The sequence below is a fragment of the Diadema setosum genome, chromosome 11 (assembly GCF_964275005.1).
Source record: "Diadema setosum chromosome 11, eeDiaSeto1, whole genome shotgun sequence".
Classification (NCBI taxonomy): domain Eukaryota; kingdom Metazoa; phylum Echinodermata; class Echinoidea; order Diadematoida; family Diadematidae; genus Diadema; species Diadema setosum.
Window position 1 is genome coordinate 30,017,672 of NC_092695.1, and position 21,149 is coordinate 30,038,820.

Consider the following 21,149-nt stretch of genomic DNA (forward strand, 5'->3'; position numbering starts at 1 on the left):
TATACATTCCTACCACACACTCTATATGTTATTACATCAGCTCTTATACTTTTAGATATGTGTTTATAGATAAAAAAAAAAAATACAGAAGACTGCAACAGAAAGGCTTAAGTGTGGCTGACACACAGAACTACTGAGTAGTTGAGTTTTGTGCATTATTCAAATTGTAGATAACTGTTGACTTCCAAAATTCTCAGCAGTGGCCTAAACAAGTCCCCTGAGGTTCATATTTAATGTTTTGCTGCATTTTGGGAGGTCTGTAAAAGGTATCCCCTACCTTTAAAATTTAGCATTTTCGCCCTAAAAATCGAAAAATTCCAGAGGGCTCCTACTCTAATACCAATGAGTAGGTCTTGGGGGACCACCTCTCCAAATTTGGTGCTTTTATCCACTCTGTAACGGTAAGCCCAAATTTTGACATTAAAGGTGCATAGTCCCGGTAGTGTAGAGGGCGCTGTTGATGACACTGCCGATCACCGTTAGCATTGATACGAAGATTACCGAAGTTGAGCTGTCATCAAAAGAGTAAAGTGCGAAGGTGTTGCTAAGTAACGTTGCCTTCGTTGTCTTCTCTGCTCATCGCGCAGTCTGTAGTAATGCCAGGGTGCGTGCATATGTGCTTGTTATTATGACATCACAAAAGAAGTTTACTAAAGCGGTCATCCCCCTCAGCCGAGTCATGAGCCGAACTGTGATCGGACCACTGGCTACAGTGAATCGGACTTCTTAGGACTCGGGGAAGTGGGCCAAAGCGTAAGCGCTAAAGAGGAGTCGATAGCGTAGGTCTCTATAGGAAACCTGCGCCGTGCGCCCGCGTACGCGTTTGACTAAAACACCGGGACCATGCACCTTAAAGTGAAAACAAAGTTCTGGTAAGGGCCTGAGAACCCGTCTGGCACCATTTCATATTTGCTTGCAATATATCGAAAGAGTCTACAAAGAAACTTACCTGGCTGACGCGGTTTGCCGGAATGATGAGTCGTTTTGGAGTATTTTGAGAAAAGTAATAAAAGTCGGTAGACCGACTTTTATTCGAGAAGGCTCCAGACTAACTCGGTCTCAGGGAAATCTCGACCCTATTTCAGACAATTACACACAGTTCGTGATCGCCATTTTCATCAGTATGGTTGGGTGTTCATAATATCGGACACCTAACGTTTTTCTATCAATAGAAACGTGAAAAATCTCACAATTTGCCTGAAATTTTACTCACGTGTGGAGAAAATACTCCGGATTCACAAGCGCGCACTGAAAATGCGATCTGAGGTACGCGCTCTAGATGGTGGCTTCGAACGCGTGGGGTGTCATTTTTCCGCACTCAGTTGCCGGGCTCATATCGACCGACCACCCCGCCCTCTATTGACAATACGTATAAAACGTACTTAAACGCGTTTTTTCGACAAGCTGCTGTTTTTTTTTTCTAGTCGTAATTTTTTTCCCCAATAATATTTGAATATATTTTGAATCCTTCGATATTACTTTTGAAGGACTGTTTGATGAATTTGACTTGATTTTCATTAGGAAACTTTTCATCGTAATTGAAATAAATTAGATGAGTCGGTTTGTTTTTTCACATTCATTTCTCGTTTCTGCATCAACTCGTACGGTCGTAGCGGGCGACAAAATGTTTATGTCATGTGTATGTGTAACGTGTGTGCACGATCGTACAAGCGGCGGTGACAATTTTTGCGGTCAAAATCGTCAAATTTATTACGGAAGGATACTCTACATCTAACAACGAGTCAGCAAAGGTAGGCTTAGTTATATGTAGTTACACGATAAACCTTATTCGATTTTGCTAAATTTCGGTAATTTAGAGGGAATACTTAGTTGTTTTCGCCACATTTTACTCAGTAGCGTAGCCCAGTGAAGAATCGAACACCGTTGCGCGTAGTCCCATGCGTACATTTTCTTTCTGTACGCGCAATGCCATTATAATGCGCGGTCGGTCGTTATGGACCCGGTCGGTGGGTTGGACCCCTACCATACTCTATACTACGGGTACCAAACGAGGCCTTGATGAGCAGACAGGAAAGTGCGTGCTAATCCTGTACAAAACAAATGGACAGCGCGCGGTCCTCAAGCATATTTGCCAGTGCTGTATATTAAGAGAGTCTGGCCAACTCGGTTTTTGGCGTATGTGTTTTGAAGCCTGTGATTGGTCAAAAGCTGGTCCCGTGATCTACAGGCGCCATGTTGTTACCAAAGTCAATCACGCGGGCGCGAGCAAAGCTCATACGCAGTGCCCATTGTTCATTACGCGCAGCTACGCGCTAATTTTGTTTGCCTTTGGGAAATCCCCAATATCAGTCACGGTGCAGTGGGGATAATGAATTGTCATTGCCGTTGTCTACTTTATTGAAGTAGAAGGTATATGATATATCATTTTAAAGTTATTTTGATATGTTTCTGCGAAAAACTGAAGATTTGTCATGCCTAAATTCCTGCCCAGCATGGCGTTGCTTGAACCACCTGACTCATGTGTAATGATGCACCGCTTTCCGACAGATCCAAAACGAAGGAAAAAAAAAAAAAAAAAGGTGAGAAATCAGTGTGCGACGGGAAAACTGTATGATATGTTTTCTTTGGATTCCTCACGGTGTCTTTCAGACTATCCAAGTTTTGATTTACATTTGTATGCCAGCGCCATAACGTACGAAGTGTAGCCTGAGGCATCTGTTTTGGTCGTCCGTCCGTCCTTCTGTCTGTCCTTCATTCCGTAATCATTTTTTGGACACCGTTTGTAATGAAACTGTTTGACATAAGATGCATATGTGTGAGTGGACGAAGTTTTGTCTTTAGCTTATAAACTTTTGTGTGAAAGTGAAAGGTCAAAATCATGTACATAATGGTTAAATTCTTAAAATAATATTACTATTTCCCACATATCTACATGCAATTTTTGAAGGTGAGTACATGTATTTCCAGACAAAACTTACTGCGGCGACTATGATTCTCTTGTGATTTATTTACTAGTATTTATTTATTCATTTATTGGGGGTAGGGGTGGGGTCATGGGAGGGGGCCAAAGGTCAAGGATCAATGTCAGGTAAAATGTTAAAATTCTAGTATCTATTGTTAGGATATTATTACCCAGTTCCTCCGTACCTTAGAGATTACCCAATGCAAAAACTTAAAACCAAACACGGTATTCGCATGCCATCATTACTACACAGTTACGCGTATATTTATAGGGAAAGATTTTGGCCATGATGGTCAGAGGTCAAGTGAAAATAGTCAAATGACAAGATTTTCCACATATTTTTAAAATAACCACTCAAGGTATTGCCATGAAGTATAGATAGGTCAACTGACGAGTAAAAAATGCTCAAATTCCTTAATACTTGCTCTCTTAAACAATAAAAGTCATCCATTCACACTTAGTTCAAGGAAAGTAAACACTCGACGTATTATATCTTATGACAAACATGCCATTTTTTTCTGTCAATTATATGAAACTGACGTGTAACATTGTCAAGACGTACTCTACCGTATGTACCAAAAAAAAAAAAAATTACAACGGGACTCTCCGCATTGATATCTTTAAAAATAGTCAATCAATCTAAATACAAATTCATGGTATGAAACTATAACTCATTGCCCACATTATTTACAGAAAACCCCATTCGATTTGCTTCAATGGTCAAAGAGAAATTAGGGGTTTTGTAGAAGATGTCAGAAATCTCTTCCCTCCAAGTTCTGTATATTGTATTCTCACACAAGAGCATCGTAAGAATCAGACTCATGACATGCTTTACAACAATCCACTTTTCTCTGTGACCGCTTTACCAAATTGAGAGCTAAGATATTGTATTTCAAGACTCTGAAGTAGCATTTAAACAGTTTAATCCTATTGGGTGTTATCAATGCGAAAATCTGATTGTGATTTTTTTTTTTTTTTTTTTTTGGGGGGGGGGGGACATACTGTACACCTGCTAAGAGAACAATGTAACTCTAACCCCCAAGCGCACACGCTAAAACCTTAAGCGCACTGTACGCTGGGTGACGACATGGCGTCCAATTTATGAGTTGGCCAGACTCTCTTAATATACGCACATATCACCACAGTTGCTGAGACGCGTGGTCTTTGAAGTTTTTGTTGTTGTTTATCAAGCGTCTTTGATTGTTTTTAGAGGTGCTTGTGAGGCGCACACTAATTTTGCATGCGCGCCAAAGAGGTTTTTGATGCGCGCGTTGTAACAACTCGGACCATTACTGCGAGTAGCCAGAACGCTACATTGTAGTTTATACAGGCCGCTCCCATATGCATAGTACACGTACAACGCCACGCTGTACAATCCAGAGGGACAACCAATACATCATCCCGCCGTCAAGCAAAGCGAGGCCGAGTTATCCCCGAGTCCGAGTCTAGCCTGACCCCGTTCGGGTAAGTTCTGAGACTGAACGTTTTTGGTTAATATTTCCCATTTTCGTCGTTACCCATCGAATATCTTGTTATTACAGCGTTATTCCGCACATTTCCTAGGCATACGTTCACATTTTGGAGCAAAATTTGACAACTTTTGCAGGCGTACCAGAACTTTCTTTGGGCTTTAAGGTGCATGGTCCCGGTGTTTTAGTCAAATATATATACGCAGCTCCCCATGGTCACATCTCATTCACTTGGCAAAGCAATCACTCGAGCAGCGGGGCTCACATCATTTTATAGCGATAGAAAACTGCAAAGAAAAACTTCTGCAACAAGATACAGCATGGAGAGATATCAGTTGCTGCGTCACTACGAATATTTAGATAATGTGGCGTAAGATTAAGATATTTTACCAATGATTACCGCTTTTTATAGATATAATAACTTGTTAAACATCCTTTACAACATAATAATGTGCACGTGGGGTATTGGATTATAACCATATGTATAAGCGGTACATCACGTATGCATTTATGTGGCATAATTTATACTGATCCGCGCCCCGCAAGAATTTATCTGCCCAGGTAATAAAACGAAAAGTAAAAAATCAAACAAGCAACGCGATACAAACCAAACGCTACCAGAGAACTGAGTAATCCACGTAATTGTATACATTAAAAAAAAAAAACAAAAAAAACAATGATAGTGTGATCATTCAAATCAGTGGAAGAGATTGATGATGTCGTGTGTACATGATTGTCCGTAAACCTAGATTTTAATTTTTTTTTAAATTTTTATTATTTTGTAGCTGCGACTGATCGTTAATGTCACCATTTAACCGGTTCAATACTGAATTCTGAAATCCCTATAGACTTAATGCACAGGCCATTATGTTCCCGTGTGGAACGGGTTAATAGTGATGGTTGCAATGACATGCATGTAGTTGATCCGAAGGTTCGTTATTCTATTGAATTGAATTGAATTTATTAGATTTTTTTTTTCTTCCACAAAACAATTAAAGGTATTGTTTACCATTCATGGGAGCAGTGATTTAAAAATGTTCGAGTTATCACATGTGATACATATTATGTCAGCTGTATCAAAAAACATACAATATAAACATTTCGCAATAAAGCCTAAAATATAAGAAGATATCATCATTTTTCTCAAACCATATAGACGATTTATTCTAGAATCAATTTTATCGGAATTATTGTTCACATTTTGTATATTTAACAATACTTATCATTGATTATACTGATTAACATTTTTTACATTGGTCATGTTGGTTGTTTCTTTCCCTAACTTACATTTTAGAACTATTTTGAAGCACCAAAGCTGGGTTTCTGCTTCTTCTGGAAAATGGTAAATAATGTCATATTGACCTTTATAGGTACACATTGGTCAAATGCACAGTGACAATTTAAAATGATTAAGGAATTGAAGGTATGTGTACATGTATAGTAGTTTCAAATTAAACTTGTCGCATTGTCTATGTTCTGAGAAAAAGTAGTTAGTGCGCACTTTTTTCTATTCTCGGATCAACGAAACTACAAAATAACTTCGAATTGACGCCGTAAATGTTTAGAGTAGTCGTTCCATGGATTAATCATCCCCGTTTCATTTTCAGATTAACGAACATCTATACGTAGGCCTGTGAAAAATTGTGTTTTGGAATATTTTACGAACCATCGGAGCAACGAATTTAAATCAGTTACGGATTAATGAACTTTCGAAATAATGAGGATCTCCTGCAGTGGACCCAAAACCTTACAATCGGCCCTCCATCGCAAATGAACCATTTTTTATCTCCAAAAATTATATTCATGCCATACATTTACTGCATGACCAAACAATAGTAACAATAGTAACGAAAATAACGATATACAGAATGAACTCTATAACTAAAGTTACACAGGATGCGCTTATATTTATATCTGAAATCAAATAATTTAAGGGGGGCGGTATAACCTACAGAAAAGCAGATGCATGTGTAGACCCAGGGTATACGTCTCCAGAAAAGTTCTAATAGTCACACACACATACATACATATCGTACACGCATTCCGCGCACACAATAAGTATAGTATACACCTATAGACAACTATAACGTGTGTGCACACGCCAACACATACAGAGAGAGAAAGAGAGAAGAAATAAAACTGCATAATGTGAATGAGTGTTTGGAGTGTCTGCTGATCTGTGACGTAGGACGCCTAGGTCAGTGGATCCAAATAATTACATTGGCAATCCGAAGGACATCTATCATTTAGTATCTGTCGAACGATAAGGATGGTTATTTGTCCGGGTTTACGGCAATTTTCGTAATTCTGGACCTGGACATTCTATTCTGAAGCTGATGTGTTTTAGCAAGGCGTGAGTATATTATGTTAAGGTATACAACATACTAGCTAGATTTGCCATTGTTCGATTGCTTTTTTTAAATTATTATTATTCAGGCAGCAAAATTTATTAGTTTCATTTGCATCGATTGGTCTTAGTTCTGTTTGTTTCTGTTCTCTTTTTCTTTTAGGCAATTAGAGATAATAACGAAAGTTACAAGTGGAAACCGAGAGTAAAAATTGTTCGGCGCTTTTATTATTCGTGTTCTCTTACGCTATTTCACTGTTTGTTGCATACCTTGGAAAGCAATCTGTCACGGCCAACGAGCTTAATAGCAAAGAGCTATATAGATTATCACAAACCATGAATCTACAGCCCATGGCGGTACATAGCTCGTCTAGTACATTCTCCTTGCTGAAACTAAAGACAGTATATTATTATGTGCACATTTTTTGCATGAAAAAGGTAGGAGAAAGGGGTCGCCTTTTCTCATCTTTTGAAAGCCCTGAAAGGAAGGACACCTTTTCTCACCTCCTGAAGGCCATGTGGCTTAGGTTTTTATTCCACACGACGCGCCTTTTCATTCGTGACGAACAGCGAGGGAAGGGAGGCACATACTATTACTCTTTCGTTCGAGTTTAAGGGTACATTGTACATGTACTCTGCTCTCACTTCTTTGGCAGTTACTACAAGCAGAGGGCACCCCTTATTAAAAGGCCTTCTCGTTGCAGTTGAACAGCTTTAGAAGCGAGAAGAGTGGTCAACGCGTATTAGTAACGACTTGAGAATCGAGCATTGTGTCGTCACACGAGAAAGAGTCTGGTGGAGAGCAGGCAGGTCCAGACAGGAAGGTGGAAAGAGAGACAAGATCGGTATTAGCTCTCTTTCCTCTGCAGGAGCCGTAGAACCGGACGGTACGCACCCACACACACAAACACTTTTGCCTCTTGGTAGAAGGTCTTACATAGCTTCAGAGCAACCGTTTCAGATTACTTTCAAATTACTATTCATTCTAACTTAATGTGTTAGGTTCTGACCTGATCAGTCCAAAAGACGGTAGGACCTACTTTGTGATCATTTCCCTCATGAAAAAGAAAACATTTATTTTTTCTCTCCATGTATTTTTACGTCATGTTGATGTGAATGGGTGATGGATGTATGTGTTTTAGTCGGTGGAACAAATTGACACAAAATGCATACGAAATGCAGGAAGAAGCGGTATGCACTTATAGAATCATAATCGGCATGGTGGACCTCTTATCTCTTAATCATGTCATCTCTTTGTAATCAGTTTACTTCAAGCGTTTCATCAATTTTCCCCACTCAATAAATGTTCCTATATACATTTTGTTTATATCCATACACAAATTGCGACTACGTTTTCTGATTACCTGGTGCTTACAAAGATTGGTAACACGCATCCGACGTTTTACTTATTTTTACCATGAATTCCCTTCTAGAACGAACACAGTGTGTTCAGAAATTCGACTATTTGAAAACGCTCGAATTTAAGTGTGAAGATGATTTCACACTATAGCGTGGTTTTCACAGAGTGTTCACAAGTAATGCTTTGTTTCACACTGTGTATTGGAATGACTCACATTGTGTTCACGCTCGAATTTAACAGTGTGAAGAGAGATTCCACACTGTGTTCACACTGCGTTTCACAATGCGTTTCTCACACTGTGGGACACTGTTTTCTTTCCAGCAGGGTTGTGTCTATTTTTTTTCTCTCTCTTTCGATTGTATCATCCTATTGGTTTAATTGTCAGGTTCCAAGATGAAGGTCTATGGGCGTGTCATCCTACTGGCGAGGTTCTCTTTTTTCTGGATGGAGATTGGTCTAGCCAAGTCCTTTGGGGTGCTGGTGCCAGAGCTGGAGGAGCAACTTCATACCTCCAACGCCATCATCGGTCTCATCGCTTCGCTCTCCATGGCAACCATGTACCTCGGAGGTCAGGATTGCATAAAGCTATATGTATTGATATGTGCAGTATGTTCCCCTCCACCCCCCCCCCCCAAAAAAAAGATCACCGATCACCGATCACCGATTTCCGCATTGACAACTTTTAACGTGAATGATATTTCAGGGTCTTAAAATATAACATCTTACTTACATTTTGCAGAAAACCCCATTCAATTCGATTGAGTGGTCACAGAGGAATGTGGATCGTTATTTAGCATGTCACGAGTCTGTTTCTTCCAATTAAGTTTAGCACTGATGCTCTTAGAACTGCACAATATGTGAACACAATGGACAGAACTTGGAGGGAAGGGATTCCTGACATGCTCTACAGAGATCCTCGTTTCTCTTTGACAACTGAAGCAAGTCGCATGGGGTGTTCTGTAAGATGTAGGTAACAAGTAATAGTTTCATACTCTGAAATTGTATTTGGATTGATTCGCTATTTTTAAAGTAATCGTTGCGCAGGGTCCCGATGTAATTGTTTACGGACAATGCGGTATACGAAGGTAATCATGAAACCTTTTAGAACTGCATTTTTTCTGTGATGTATTCCTAAGCGAAGGGAGAAACGTAAAAGGTATGGAATTCTGCTAGCATCGTACCACGCAATGTTCATCGTTGACAATGTTCAATGTTTGTGCAGTAATGGTTGCCCCTATACCACTTTTGAAGCCCTATCGATTCCTTGAAAATTTCTATTTTTTAAAGGATATTAGTAATTACCGTAAAAAGTGTGTAAAAACTCCTTCAACTGCAACTATGTACCTTAATGTCAAGCAATTCGAATAAAGGGCTAGAAATTAAACTTAGGTATGATGTTGATGAAATATCCGACGTAACGTTGTGATGCATTTCTAGGCTATAGCCTTGTATAGTCACGAAATGAATACTGTGATTTTGCTTTGAATCATGTTATAACATTTCCAGCCGCAGACGATGTTTCATGTGCATGAGATGGAAGTGGGGGCTGCTGCTTGTAACAGATCAAAATTTGTGAAAGTGGTGAAGATTTTTCAAGCGTTTTATGCTGGAAACCGGCCCCTTCTATAAATCAAGAAACCTTTCAGCTTGATATCATTAGCAAACTAATACTACATTGTACTACACTTTTTTTCTTTGAATTAAGGATTAATGCAAATGACTCGTAGTAAATAAAAGTGGTTCATTGTACTGATATCTGCTAAATTTGGGATTGTTTATTTTGATGGCTATACTAGTGTGTAAAAACGTTTATCATGTGAGATAGATGTTCTATAGGCCTAAAATTCCATAATAATGCTTTCGTGTGATAAATACGAGTGGCGTATCTCGTGCTCGATGTTTAGCCCCGATTGCACAGATCCTTCTGAATCATAGCTCCCATCCCCGACTGGTGACGAGTTTAAGTGGTCTTCTGGCGGGTGTGGCCTTCATCCTCAGTGCCTTCACCAGGAATGTGGTCGTTCTCAGTTTCCTCTTCTTTACTACGGGTGAGCTAACCCTCTCGTGTACCACGTTAATTTCTTGTCATTAGGAATTCTGAAGAATACAATAGATCATTTCGAAGTGTGTTTTTGTTTTCGTTTTAATATCTTTTTTTTTTAAGGAGAACAAAACCAAATGATATAATTATGGACTAAGGGAATGAAACAATCGTAAAGAACGCATCAGTGAAGTTTGAGGAAAATCGGACAATCCGTTAAAATGTTGAGAATTTGTGGCGTTTGGGTGAAGACATCACTGCATGGATAAAAAGAATACAACAGTTTGTGATGGAAAACGATTTAAAGAATTTATTAAGAAAATTCAATATATTTTCACTTTTTTTGGCATAAAGAAAGAGCACTTGACTGACCTTTTTCAGAAATCAGGAAGAATGATTATGACAAGTCGAGAGAATTTGTGCTTTTCATGATTTTTTTTAAATTCTCTTTATATTGTTCTACATAAGTGATATTACGAACTTTGATAATCTTCTCATCTAACGATGAGATTGCTCTACTAAAATCGCTGCCTCCGCTCAATCCACATGTATCTTTGTGAGTTTCATTGCATGCCCTTTTAATGAGGAGAAACCCGTATATTGTGACCGAAATGACAGAACAAAACCAAATGACAGAGATACCCTATAATCAGCTAGGGTTATCTGAAAATGTCGCAGCGAAACAACACCCACTAAATTCCGGTCGGAAGTTTTCTTTGATTGGATGTGTTTGGATGACATTGTAACAGCTAATCATAAGCTTGTTATATAGCAGTTCTGGCAACCTGAAACTTCGACGTTGGGACATGGTAAAAGTTCATTCACGTCTGTGCGCGAGCCCCGTGGATTTGTCTCTCCTCTCCCCTTCCTTCCCATCTCCACTGACTCCACCCATCAATTGGAGGAGATTCATGTAGAGCTATAATTATGTTATTTTTCAACGGTATGGCCATTGCATTGCTGTGACCGGAAAGCATAGCACGGATACGCCATTCTCTCCAGTGATTATAATAGTGAATACATTCTTATTGAAGATCGTACAAGAATTGAATTGAATCATTTTCTGGACAAAATAAGCCATTGTCAGATACATACAAATATGACTTTTCTTTGTAGATGCTGAGATAAAGAATTTTATCCTAGCCCATTCCCAAATTACAAGTGATAAATGCGCATTACATGAAAAATAAAATATCCAGAATGCCAGTAAAATTACAAGTTCACCGATTCGATTGACGGATATGAAACACTGTACAGTGAGTGGTTGCTTTTCATGCCTGAATAACCCTTTTATCTTCCATTTGTATATTTTGTTGTTGATTTTTGTTCTCCCTTAACCCATTTTTGTCTTACTTCTGACCAACTGAGCACAGGAAAGTGCGGAGTTGTGTTCCTGATGATGGTGATGATGATGATCCACAGCATTTGTATAGCGCCACATATCTGCTTTAGACACATTTAAAGGCGCAGACTCCCTTCAAGAGAGTTAGCAATTGAAAGCCTGGTGAAAAAATGCTAGTCTTGTGTGAGGCTCTGAGGTGCCCCAGTTTGTCAACTTCACGGAGAAAAGATAGAAGGGAGTTCCATAGGCGAAGAGCAATAGAGGAAAATGTTCATCTCCATATCCCTTAAGATGTGTAGGCCTAATGGCCATCTGATACATATTGCAAGAGATATCTGCATCCTCTTAGCAGATATCTCTTGCAATGGATGCTTGAGGGAATCTTCTTTTATATCAAAGAGCGGAAATAGATTAATGAAAATAAATCATATCTATCAATTTTGCTGCTTGCCATTTCCAGTAGAGATTAAGGCGCACATGAATAGGAAACTCATGAGTTCAAATTGCTGTGTCAGTCGTTGATTTGTACAATATTCAATTGGATTTTGTGACGATCTGTTGAGTGTTCGACGGCGGTTGTCTGTCTTTTCTTCTGCAGGATTCTGCTGCGCGATTCTAAATCTTCAGGCAATGGTGTTGCTATACCAGTACTTCCCCGATGACTTCGCCTACGTGAGCTGCATCAGCGTTTTGGGAATCCCCGTGGGGGCAGCCGTCCTTCCTCCAGTCACCGAGATGCTCCTGGAAACCTACGGGTTGAGTGGGTCCCTGCTGATCGTAGGAGCAGTGGTTCTCCACATGTTTCCCATCGGACTGGTAATGAGGCCGAGGAAGAGATTGGTATCTCGTCCTCACGATGGAGAGGACAAAGATAAGGCCATCCCATTAATGGACAGCGATAACCTAGCAGGAAGTCAAACCGATGCGCTGCATTCAGAAACAGTCCTTGCTGTTGAGATTCAGGACAAGTCCAAGTCGACGAAGAAAGGGGTAAGCGCGATATTGCGAGCGATACAACTTGATGTGCTCACCAAAGAACCGATATTCACGGCCTTCCTGCTCCCCAGTGTGCTGCTGGTGTATCTTGCCACCAGCGGTTGGGCTCTCTTCCTTGTTGTCTATGCCCTCTACGAAGGGGTCGACCTCGCTAGAGGGGCATATCTTGCAACATCTGGAGCCTGCGGGGGTGTTTGCTCATCAGCTCTCATGTCTGTCATGCTTCGCTTCCGAGGACAGTGGAGTCCTCAGCTCTACATTCTAAGCCTGTGCGTTGCATCGGTGGGGTTTTTCATCCAGCTTCTGGACTCGTCCTACCCTTACCTCGTTGCCACATCGTTTATCATTGGATTTGGCGTGTTCGGATCCAACGTCACGATGGAAGCTGTCCTCTCGTGGCTTGTGTCCCCAGAAAACTTTGCTGCTGCCAGCAACCCGTTCTTCTTCTGCGTTGGCTTGGGCTGCGTCCTGGCTGGATACACCGCAGGTAATCACATCAGAACGATGGAGATCACTGAGACACAAAGATTCAAAGGGATTGTATAGTTTTGGTTGAGACCTAATTTCAGGTTTCCAACATTTTTTGGTAAGATAATGAGAAACCTCTTGTGAAATACGAAAGAGCGTGTAATTCCACAAGGAATTCAATGTTTATTTGATTTAAAAAAAAATGGTTTTGAAATGGCTGAGATATCCAAAATAGAGCGATTCTAGTAAACGAATGTGGGGCCCACACTAAGTATTACGATCACTTTGTTTTACTTTGTTTTTGGATGTTTCTGTCATTCCAAACCCGATTTTCATCGAATAAACTTTGAATTCCTCTTAAAATGGTATGCACTGTACTATTTCGTAAGTGTTTTCTTGGTATCTTGCAAAAAGTTAAAAGCCCAATTCTCATCTCTACCAATACTGTACCATCCCTTTAAATACAAACTATGTACAAACTCCTTTTCATGCAAGCTACAATATTGAGTACATAGGAAATTAGTTGGAGTATACCGGGTACAGAAAAAAAAAAATATTTGGAGTACAAAAGGGGGAATAATTGTGACTGTCTCGTTTGAAAGATTGCACTGGAAAGTACATAACAGTAAATATTGCTACGACACGGAAATGAAGCTGTCAGAGAAGATGAGTCACTATATTGTATTCATTCGTTTTCAGTTTCATTTCCATACAATTGTAGGCCTACATGTATACTACAAATGACGAAGTAACAGTGAATTTCATGTTTAACAAAATAAAGAACATAAATACATCTTGTTTCATAGAAGACTGGAAATGAAAATGCAATGGACGGACTGCTAAAAATGACATCGCAATTAAGAGAGAAAGGGTTTTGGAGAAGACCATGATTCGCAGATACCATAACTATATATAATCTAAGAATGTGTTTATTTTCCACAGACCAAACGACCGATGATAGAAAATGTAAGTCATCTGTTTTGTAAAAAGGGTTCCCGGTCAAAATCATTCAGAATTATGGTTAAATTGTGTGCTAACTGTAATACAGGGAAAAATCATCATGCATCTGGTAATTACAGGACGCATGGTTATCGAAAATGCATGACTGCAGCGGGAAGTCATGGGAGATACTGAGGCAAGATAGCGACTTTGAAATCGCGTGCCATATTTTGTGAATGACAAATGCGTAGATTGGTTATCACCTCAACCCCGGTGAACTATCCTAATTTCGAGGCTGTCACTTCTCGCGAAGAGGAGGTTTGAATAAAAAAAAAAGTTAGGAAGAGAGAAAGTTGACTTTCTATTTCTCAAGTGTTTTATTTATGCTCATAATCTTATACACCTTTTCATGATTTCGTCCTTTCTCCAGCTCTTAGGTATATGAACTGTTCAGTTTGTATGGGAAGTTACCGTTACGTCTACATTGGCTTGCTTGTGAGATTTCTGTAATCCTTTGAAAAAAAAAATACTATGAAGTTGAATGGATGACTTAAGGCTTCTAGATAAGAATCTGTAACTCAGCCTTAGTAATTCTACAGTTTTTTTTTTCTATAAGACTCACAAACATGATCTTAAAAGCAAAGGATAATTATATACTCGTTATTTTGTTTTCCTCCCCACATACGTCTTTCGTAGAGTCTCAATGCAAAATGGTCGATTGTACTCTCGCACTGTATACTTTTTTTCTCGAGTTTATTGCGTGCTCTCTAATTGTTTTTTTTTTTCTCCCTCCCTCTCTCTCGCAGGTTCTGTACAGGATCGGACCAACAATCCAAAGATGGTGTTCGTGTTCCTAGGGTCCAGCATGATAGCAGCTCTGGTGTTTATTTTGGGAGGATGTCTAGCCAAATGGAGACGTTCTCGACGGATGTCAAAATTTGAGAAGCCCGAGCTAGTATGCTCATGAAAAAATGTGATAGCTACTATCATTCCAGCAACTAATGCTTCACATCTGATCAACTCCTAGAAAACAATATTATTTCGTTGATCAATGCCTAAATGAGTTTCCCGTTTCAGCTTCATATTTGCTCATCGTGTCAAGGCCAAACGCATCATACCAAGGGGTCTCCCTCCCCGATTCTACTTGGCATGGGTGCGGACTATAAAGAGCGATGTAAGAAAAAGCAGAAACGAGCCAACATACACAAACAAACACTGCACATTCTTCATAGATGTTTACACACTCCCACGTATACAGTCATACACGAGCAATCATGACCATTGTGTGTGAACGGAACATACAATAGACCCCAAGTCTTACAGTATCTTTCAAAATCGCATTTTTGCATGAACTATAAACACGCAAACTGCTCGACACGCTCAGGGACACGTAATATTTACTATGTCATTTATATTTTGGTGGTGCTTTTGAAACCAATAGATTATCTTATGGCACCAGGAATAATTATATTTATGTCTCGGGCCTATGTATGCTGCTAAATTGCTAGGATGAAGATATATATTATAATTATGCATTGCGGGCAGTTATATGGCTGTTTTCGTGAAATTTTCCAAAGTGCTACACCAGTTTTACAAAACCGCTTCCAAGTATCAGAGTATGCCTATACCTAGCACATTATGTCACTGTGTATATTTATCAAGCTTTGTGAAAGCTACCTCACAATGGCACAATGAGTTGTTGCAAGAGCTGGGTAAATAAAAGCCATTTCAGATAACGAATCCCAATATCGGTATTTGTTCGGCGGTTAATAATGCTTACTCGTAGCTCAACATAGTAGGATACTTTGGCACCGTTACATAATAGAGTCTGCATTGCAACCTTGTTTTGAATCCATACAATGTATATAACTATATGGACTGTATAATACATGACTCGTGGGCTGTATAAGTTGTGGGTTGTATAACTCGTAGGCTGGATGACTCGTGGGCTGTATGATTCGTGGTTGTCGAACTCGTGACGCGCACCAGTAAGGGTCCATACATAGACGTGGCCAAGTAAGAAATTTAAACGAGTCGGATAAGACATTGATTTACTCCACAAACCCCCCTTCAATGTTCCCTCGCACAGATTATTATGTCTACGTGGTCAAGGAAAACCCCACCCGCCCAGTGTCCCGAAGTCCTACCTGTTGAGTGCTCGTGATTTCAATGCTTTCTTTCTCATTATTTATATTAATTTCATTGTGCTGACTATAACTTCTCGAGAAATCAGTACGCATATAAATTCAGTAAGATGCCTACAGTTGTGTCCTTCCTTCTCACTTGTCTCACGTATTGTTTGGTCACAATTTATCATTTGCATGACATAGAATCAGGAGGGTAGAACATGGATACTAGTAATAAATACATCTTTCAGTAATTATGCTAATAGATCTGTGTTACACTTCGTAGTGACAAAAATTCTTAATTCCAAAAGTTTGTCAGTACGTATGCAATATCTTTGCTTTTTGGATTAACGAACCTTATCTTCTTCTTTTTTTCGGATTAACAAGTCTTCGTAATAACGAACCTTTGCAAAACAAACAAACAAACAAAAACCACAAAAGTTTGGGTTAAACCAATTTTCATTTTCGGATCAACGAACCTCTGCTTATTGGGAATTTGTGTGTTTCGGAATAACGAAACTTCGGATTGACAAGCCTTATTTCATTTCCAGTTCAACGATACTTCGGAATACGCTAGATATGACACCATTTTATAGAGCCTCAGAAACTGCTTTGTGCGTAATGTTTATTCAACAAGCCGGATTCTTTTTTTTTTCGGATAGCTGAAAGACTCAAGCTCCATAACATCTCTTAGGAGTAATCTAAAATCCTATTTGTTTAGTAGTGCATTTTGAAGACCAGTGCCTTTTGAAGAGTTTTCATGTCTTTTTTTTTCATCTTCTTCTATTACGGTGTATGTACTTGTATTTTCAGTCGTTTTGCTTCGATGTAAAGCGCCTTGAGCATTGCATAATCAGAGTGGAGAATGGCGCTATAGAAATTGTATGTATAAGCCACTTACGCAATGTTATGCAAGTTACTGCACTTTATATAACACCTATATAGCTCCTTGTCATTGCTTTGATAGGTTGTTTGATAACGATCATTCGTCCCATTTTACTATTACGTCATCATTCGTGCAATTTTGGCTCCATTTACCGCACCATCTTGGATCCATACGCCCAAGTTTGTTCCATGGCACGCACGCAGAGAGCCCGGTACCACTACGCATGCAAAACGCTTGCAACGTTTGCAGTGTGTATGCGTTGAGCATATAGCGTAAAACGCTCAGTGAGCACTCTCCCGATCTCAGACTCCGCATCATATTCCCCCGTTTCAAAATTCATAAAACATAAAATGTCAAGGATCTATTTGAGATGTTTTATAAAACAAATGATAAACGTTTTTCTTTCGTGCAATGGACAGAATATTTTATTCGATGAAAGATGAAATCTCTGATCCATTCAACTCGGCTGCACACTCGGCTTCCAACGACCTTTGAGTCCTCCTGATAAAACAGTCCTGTAAAGTGTGTGCATCTATGTATATACTGACAAACTAACAAACCGTTATAATGGTATGCAAATAATGAATGTTTATGAGTGCAATTGACAGAATGTTTCATGAGGTGAAAAATTTTTCACCTCATGAAATATTCTGTCAATTGCACTCATAAACATTCATTATTTGTATACTATTATAACGGTTTGTTAGTTTGTCAGTATACATAGATGCACACACTTTACAGGACTGTTTTATCAGGAGGACTCAAAGGTCGTTGGAAGCAGCCAGTTGAATCGTCGTGGAACAAATTCTCTGCTGTGTAGATTTTGCAAGGGAGAATATATGGTCAGGGCTGGGTTCATAATCTCAACAAGTGTCATCTTCTATCAATATTGTTATAAAAATATTATATCATAATTATTACATTACATTGTATTATGTTAATGTCGCTTTGCGGCACATAAGCCAGTACTTACAGGTTTTATGATTTTATGTGGGATGAGGGCCGCTTTGATGTTCTTCTGTTTTAGAGTGAAAACTAGAAATGTCGCTATGGCGACTGATGCCTCCGCCATAATGCATGATTCTCCCACTAGGTGTGTAGTGCAATGTCTTCAACAATGTGTGATGACAGTTTCACATAACTGGCAAAATATTGAAATGACAGGTTTGTCAGAAATATCTTGAACTAGGTTTGCTGTAATTGTCTATTAAAGGGTGTAGGTACATGTATTTGGGGAATTGAGGATTTTTACTTGACTTCTGACTGACCCTTTTATAAGTTTGTGCATTGAGTAATTTCAAGGTATGAAGAAAGAGTGTAATTACAGTAAAAAAAAAAAAAAAAAAGCATTTAAACCTGGCCTTGACCCTTAACCTTTGACCTTTGACCTTCTGACAGGAAATTTCCAAGAGAATTTCCATTAGGTAATAGATGTATATTAAGTTTTAAAAATAACAATGCAAGCATTGCATATACTAGTATATGAGGGAAATTGTAAAATTTTGAGGAGTTGACCTTGACCTTTGACCCCCTGACTGTTGACCCATGACCCTGCCAGTCAGTACATGCGTATGTACCAAGTTCCATGAAGATACATTGAACCATTTGCGAGAAAAATAAAATTGTAACATTTTCACCTAACCTTTGACCTTTTGACCTTTGATCTAATGACATGAAACTCTCTCTGGAGAATCTTTGCGCAGTAGTACATGTCTACACCAAGTTTCAAGAAAATACCTTCGGGCATTGCATGGATATGGGGGAAATAGCAACATTTTTAGCATTTGACCTTGACCTCTTGCCAAAGTCACTAAAATCTACTCAACTAATTGCTCCATCATACATCATCCTTGGACCAAGTTTGGTGAAAGCTGCTTCATCCAGTTTTGAGTTATCACGTAAACAGATAAATTTTAGGATTTGACCTTGATCTTTGACCTTTGACCTCTGTCCAATTTCACTCAAAAATTAATCAAGTAATTGCTCCATCATACATTATCCTTGGACCAAGTTTGGTGAAAGCTGCTTCATCCAGTTTTGAGTTATCACGTAAACAGATAAATTTTAGGATTTGATCTTGACTTTTGACCTTTGGCCTTTGGCCGATTTCACCCAAAGTCTTATCAAGTAATTGCCCCATCATACTTTATACTTGGACCAAGTTTGGTAAAATTTCAGTCAATATTACTGAAGTTATCGCGTAAACGAATGCGGACGGACGTACGTACGGACGGACGGACAACCCGAAAACATAATGCCTCCGGCACCACTTTGTGGCGGAGGCATAAAAATACTCTGGATGGAACAGAGATCACTTTCATCTAACCAGCAGTTTCATGGGCAACGATAAATACTCGTAACAGAAGAGTGCCAATAAATGGATCTTGGCCCATTGTGTACCCTGTATATTATATTCGCGTGTGTCATGTGAATTGTTCTTTCTTGCCGGAGCAGATTGTATTTTGTGTGTAGAAATGGCAATGGCAGCACTGTACAGTAATGATACTGATCACAGAAGACATACAATTTGTGTCATATGTGTAGCTTTGCTCCAGCCAAGTGTCATGCATGCTTGTGTTGACTGACGAAGATTTCCGATACAATACGTTATAGACGAAGGTGCCTATGTCTTAGACAGTGTTCAAATTTGCATTGATGGTCTGAAGAAAAAAAAAACAACAACCTACGTACGTTCAGGCCCGTAGCCAGGATTTTTCAAGGGGGGGGGGGGGTGCGGTCACTAAAAAAACGGACCTTCGGTACCAATACCAATGATGACACACACACACACACACACACACACACACACACACACAATTATATATATATATATATATTCTTTGGACGACCGAACTACAAAAGTTGTATAAGAATTTGCGCGCGAAGCGCGCCGCAAATTGTGAATTTTGACTGTTTTAATGACGTTTTAAAGTCTCGAGGAAATTTGTATTTTTGTATGTTGCATGCAATCGCGTTACGGTATTTCATCTAGGAAATAGTAAAAACTCATTTTGCCAGGAAGTTGCAAAGTTTAATTGTGTTCGAGACTCTGCGCGCGTAGCACGCCGCAAAATTGAGAATAGTGATTTTCCTGGTGTTGTTTTAACTTTTATTTTTTCTATTGTATACCCGCGTTAGCAGGCCTGAAGCCTGGTATGCGAGTTTGTCAAAAACGAAAATAAATAAGAAAATTTTTAAAACAAAATGAATTGTAAATGTGAACCATTTATATTTTGCCTCCTTGTGGTAGGATATTTCCAGCATTTCCGAACTTTCAAATAATCATTTTAGATTTAATAATATTAAAGGTATAGTAGATCCGATTCGCAAACATCTCCAACATCAGTCAAATGTCATATTAACCATCATGCTAAGAAGGTTTTCTTTGTGAAATTTGGAGGTCAGTGAAATTCAAAAATTAAACATCCGTTAGCCATTGGAAGAAGTTGAGTGCAAATTCAGACCTCAGGCATAGTGCTCAGATGTTTTCCTATTTGATTTGATCTGTCTTACTGTGCACACTAAGATACATACTGGAATTGTTATTTCTTATTTATTAAATTATAGTAGCATATTTGGTTACTAGCTGTCTCTAGGCATTTTCGAATTTGGGCTGCAAAGAGATCCACTAGATAAGTAAATAATGATGAAATAAACAAACAAAAAAGAATGAGTTTCTTTTGTAATACTATCTGACAAACTTTTTACTTTACCATTTTACTTCATAGCTCAGCACTTTCCATTCTCTCTCATACCCTCTTACTCATTACATTTAAATGAAATACAACTAAAATGAGTTTGCGTGCCTGCATAATACTCTTTGGAAATTATAAGTGAAAATGTTCTTAGGTTTTGGCTCACTTTAAAATGAGAACCAATAGAACTGTCACAACATGAGAAAATGTATAAGTAATAATCAACAATACATTTCCGAATTTGGCCTGCAAAGAAATCCGCTACCTGTAAGTTAGAAAAGAGATTAGTAGATAATGATAAAATAAACAACAAAAAAGAATGAGTTTCTACCGCCGTATCCAGAACAGAGCCTGAAACGGTGCAGGCTCAAGAAATCGTTTGTACTATATAATACGTCTTGAAGTACTGTGTGATATTGTTGACTCAGACTTCTACAAAGCTGTAAGTGAGAATTGTAATCCAATCCGACTCATTACCTGAGATATTTATGAAAATATATCAATAAAGAATGTAAATTAAATAACGATGCGTCGCAATGCAGTCTAACGCTCTCACA

The 21,149-nt window shown here is 39.0% G+C and overlaps 1 protein-coding gene across 1 annotated transcript; it reads left to right on the top strand.

Annotated features, from left to right (window-relative positions):
• Window positions 1-7,507: 7,507 nt before the first annotated feature.
• On the top strand, window positions 7,508-15,815 carry LOC140235114 (monocarboxylate transporter 2-like). The gene is made up of 5 exons (XM_072315154.1): window positions 7,508-7,626; window positions 8,485-8,667; window positions 10,004-10,147; window positions 12,081-12,965; window positions 14,692-15,815. Exons 2-5 carry the CDS (start codon window positions 8,493-8,495, stop codon window positions 14,850-14,852), a joined length of 1,365 nt encoding a protein of 454 aa, XP_072171255.1. The 5' UTR covers window positions 7,508-7,626; window positions 8,485-8,492; the 3' UTR covers window positions 14,853-15,815.
• Window positions 15,816-21,149: the final 5,334 nt, after the last annotated feature.

Excerpts from the sequence above, each read along its gene's own strand:
- LOC140235114 (XM_072315154.1), top strand. The coding sequence starts at position 8,493 with ATGAAGGTCTATGGGCGTGTCATCCTACTGGCGAGGTTCTCTTTTTTC. Across the intron at positions 8,668-10,003 it reads GGCAACCATGTACCTCGGAG|CCCCGATTGCACAGATCCTT; the intron begins GTCAGGATTGCA and ends CTCGATGTTTAG. Across the intron at positions 12,966-14,691 it reads CCTGGCTGGATACACCGCAG|GTTCTGTACAGGATCGGACC; the intron begins GTAATCACATCA and ends TCTCTCTCGCAG.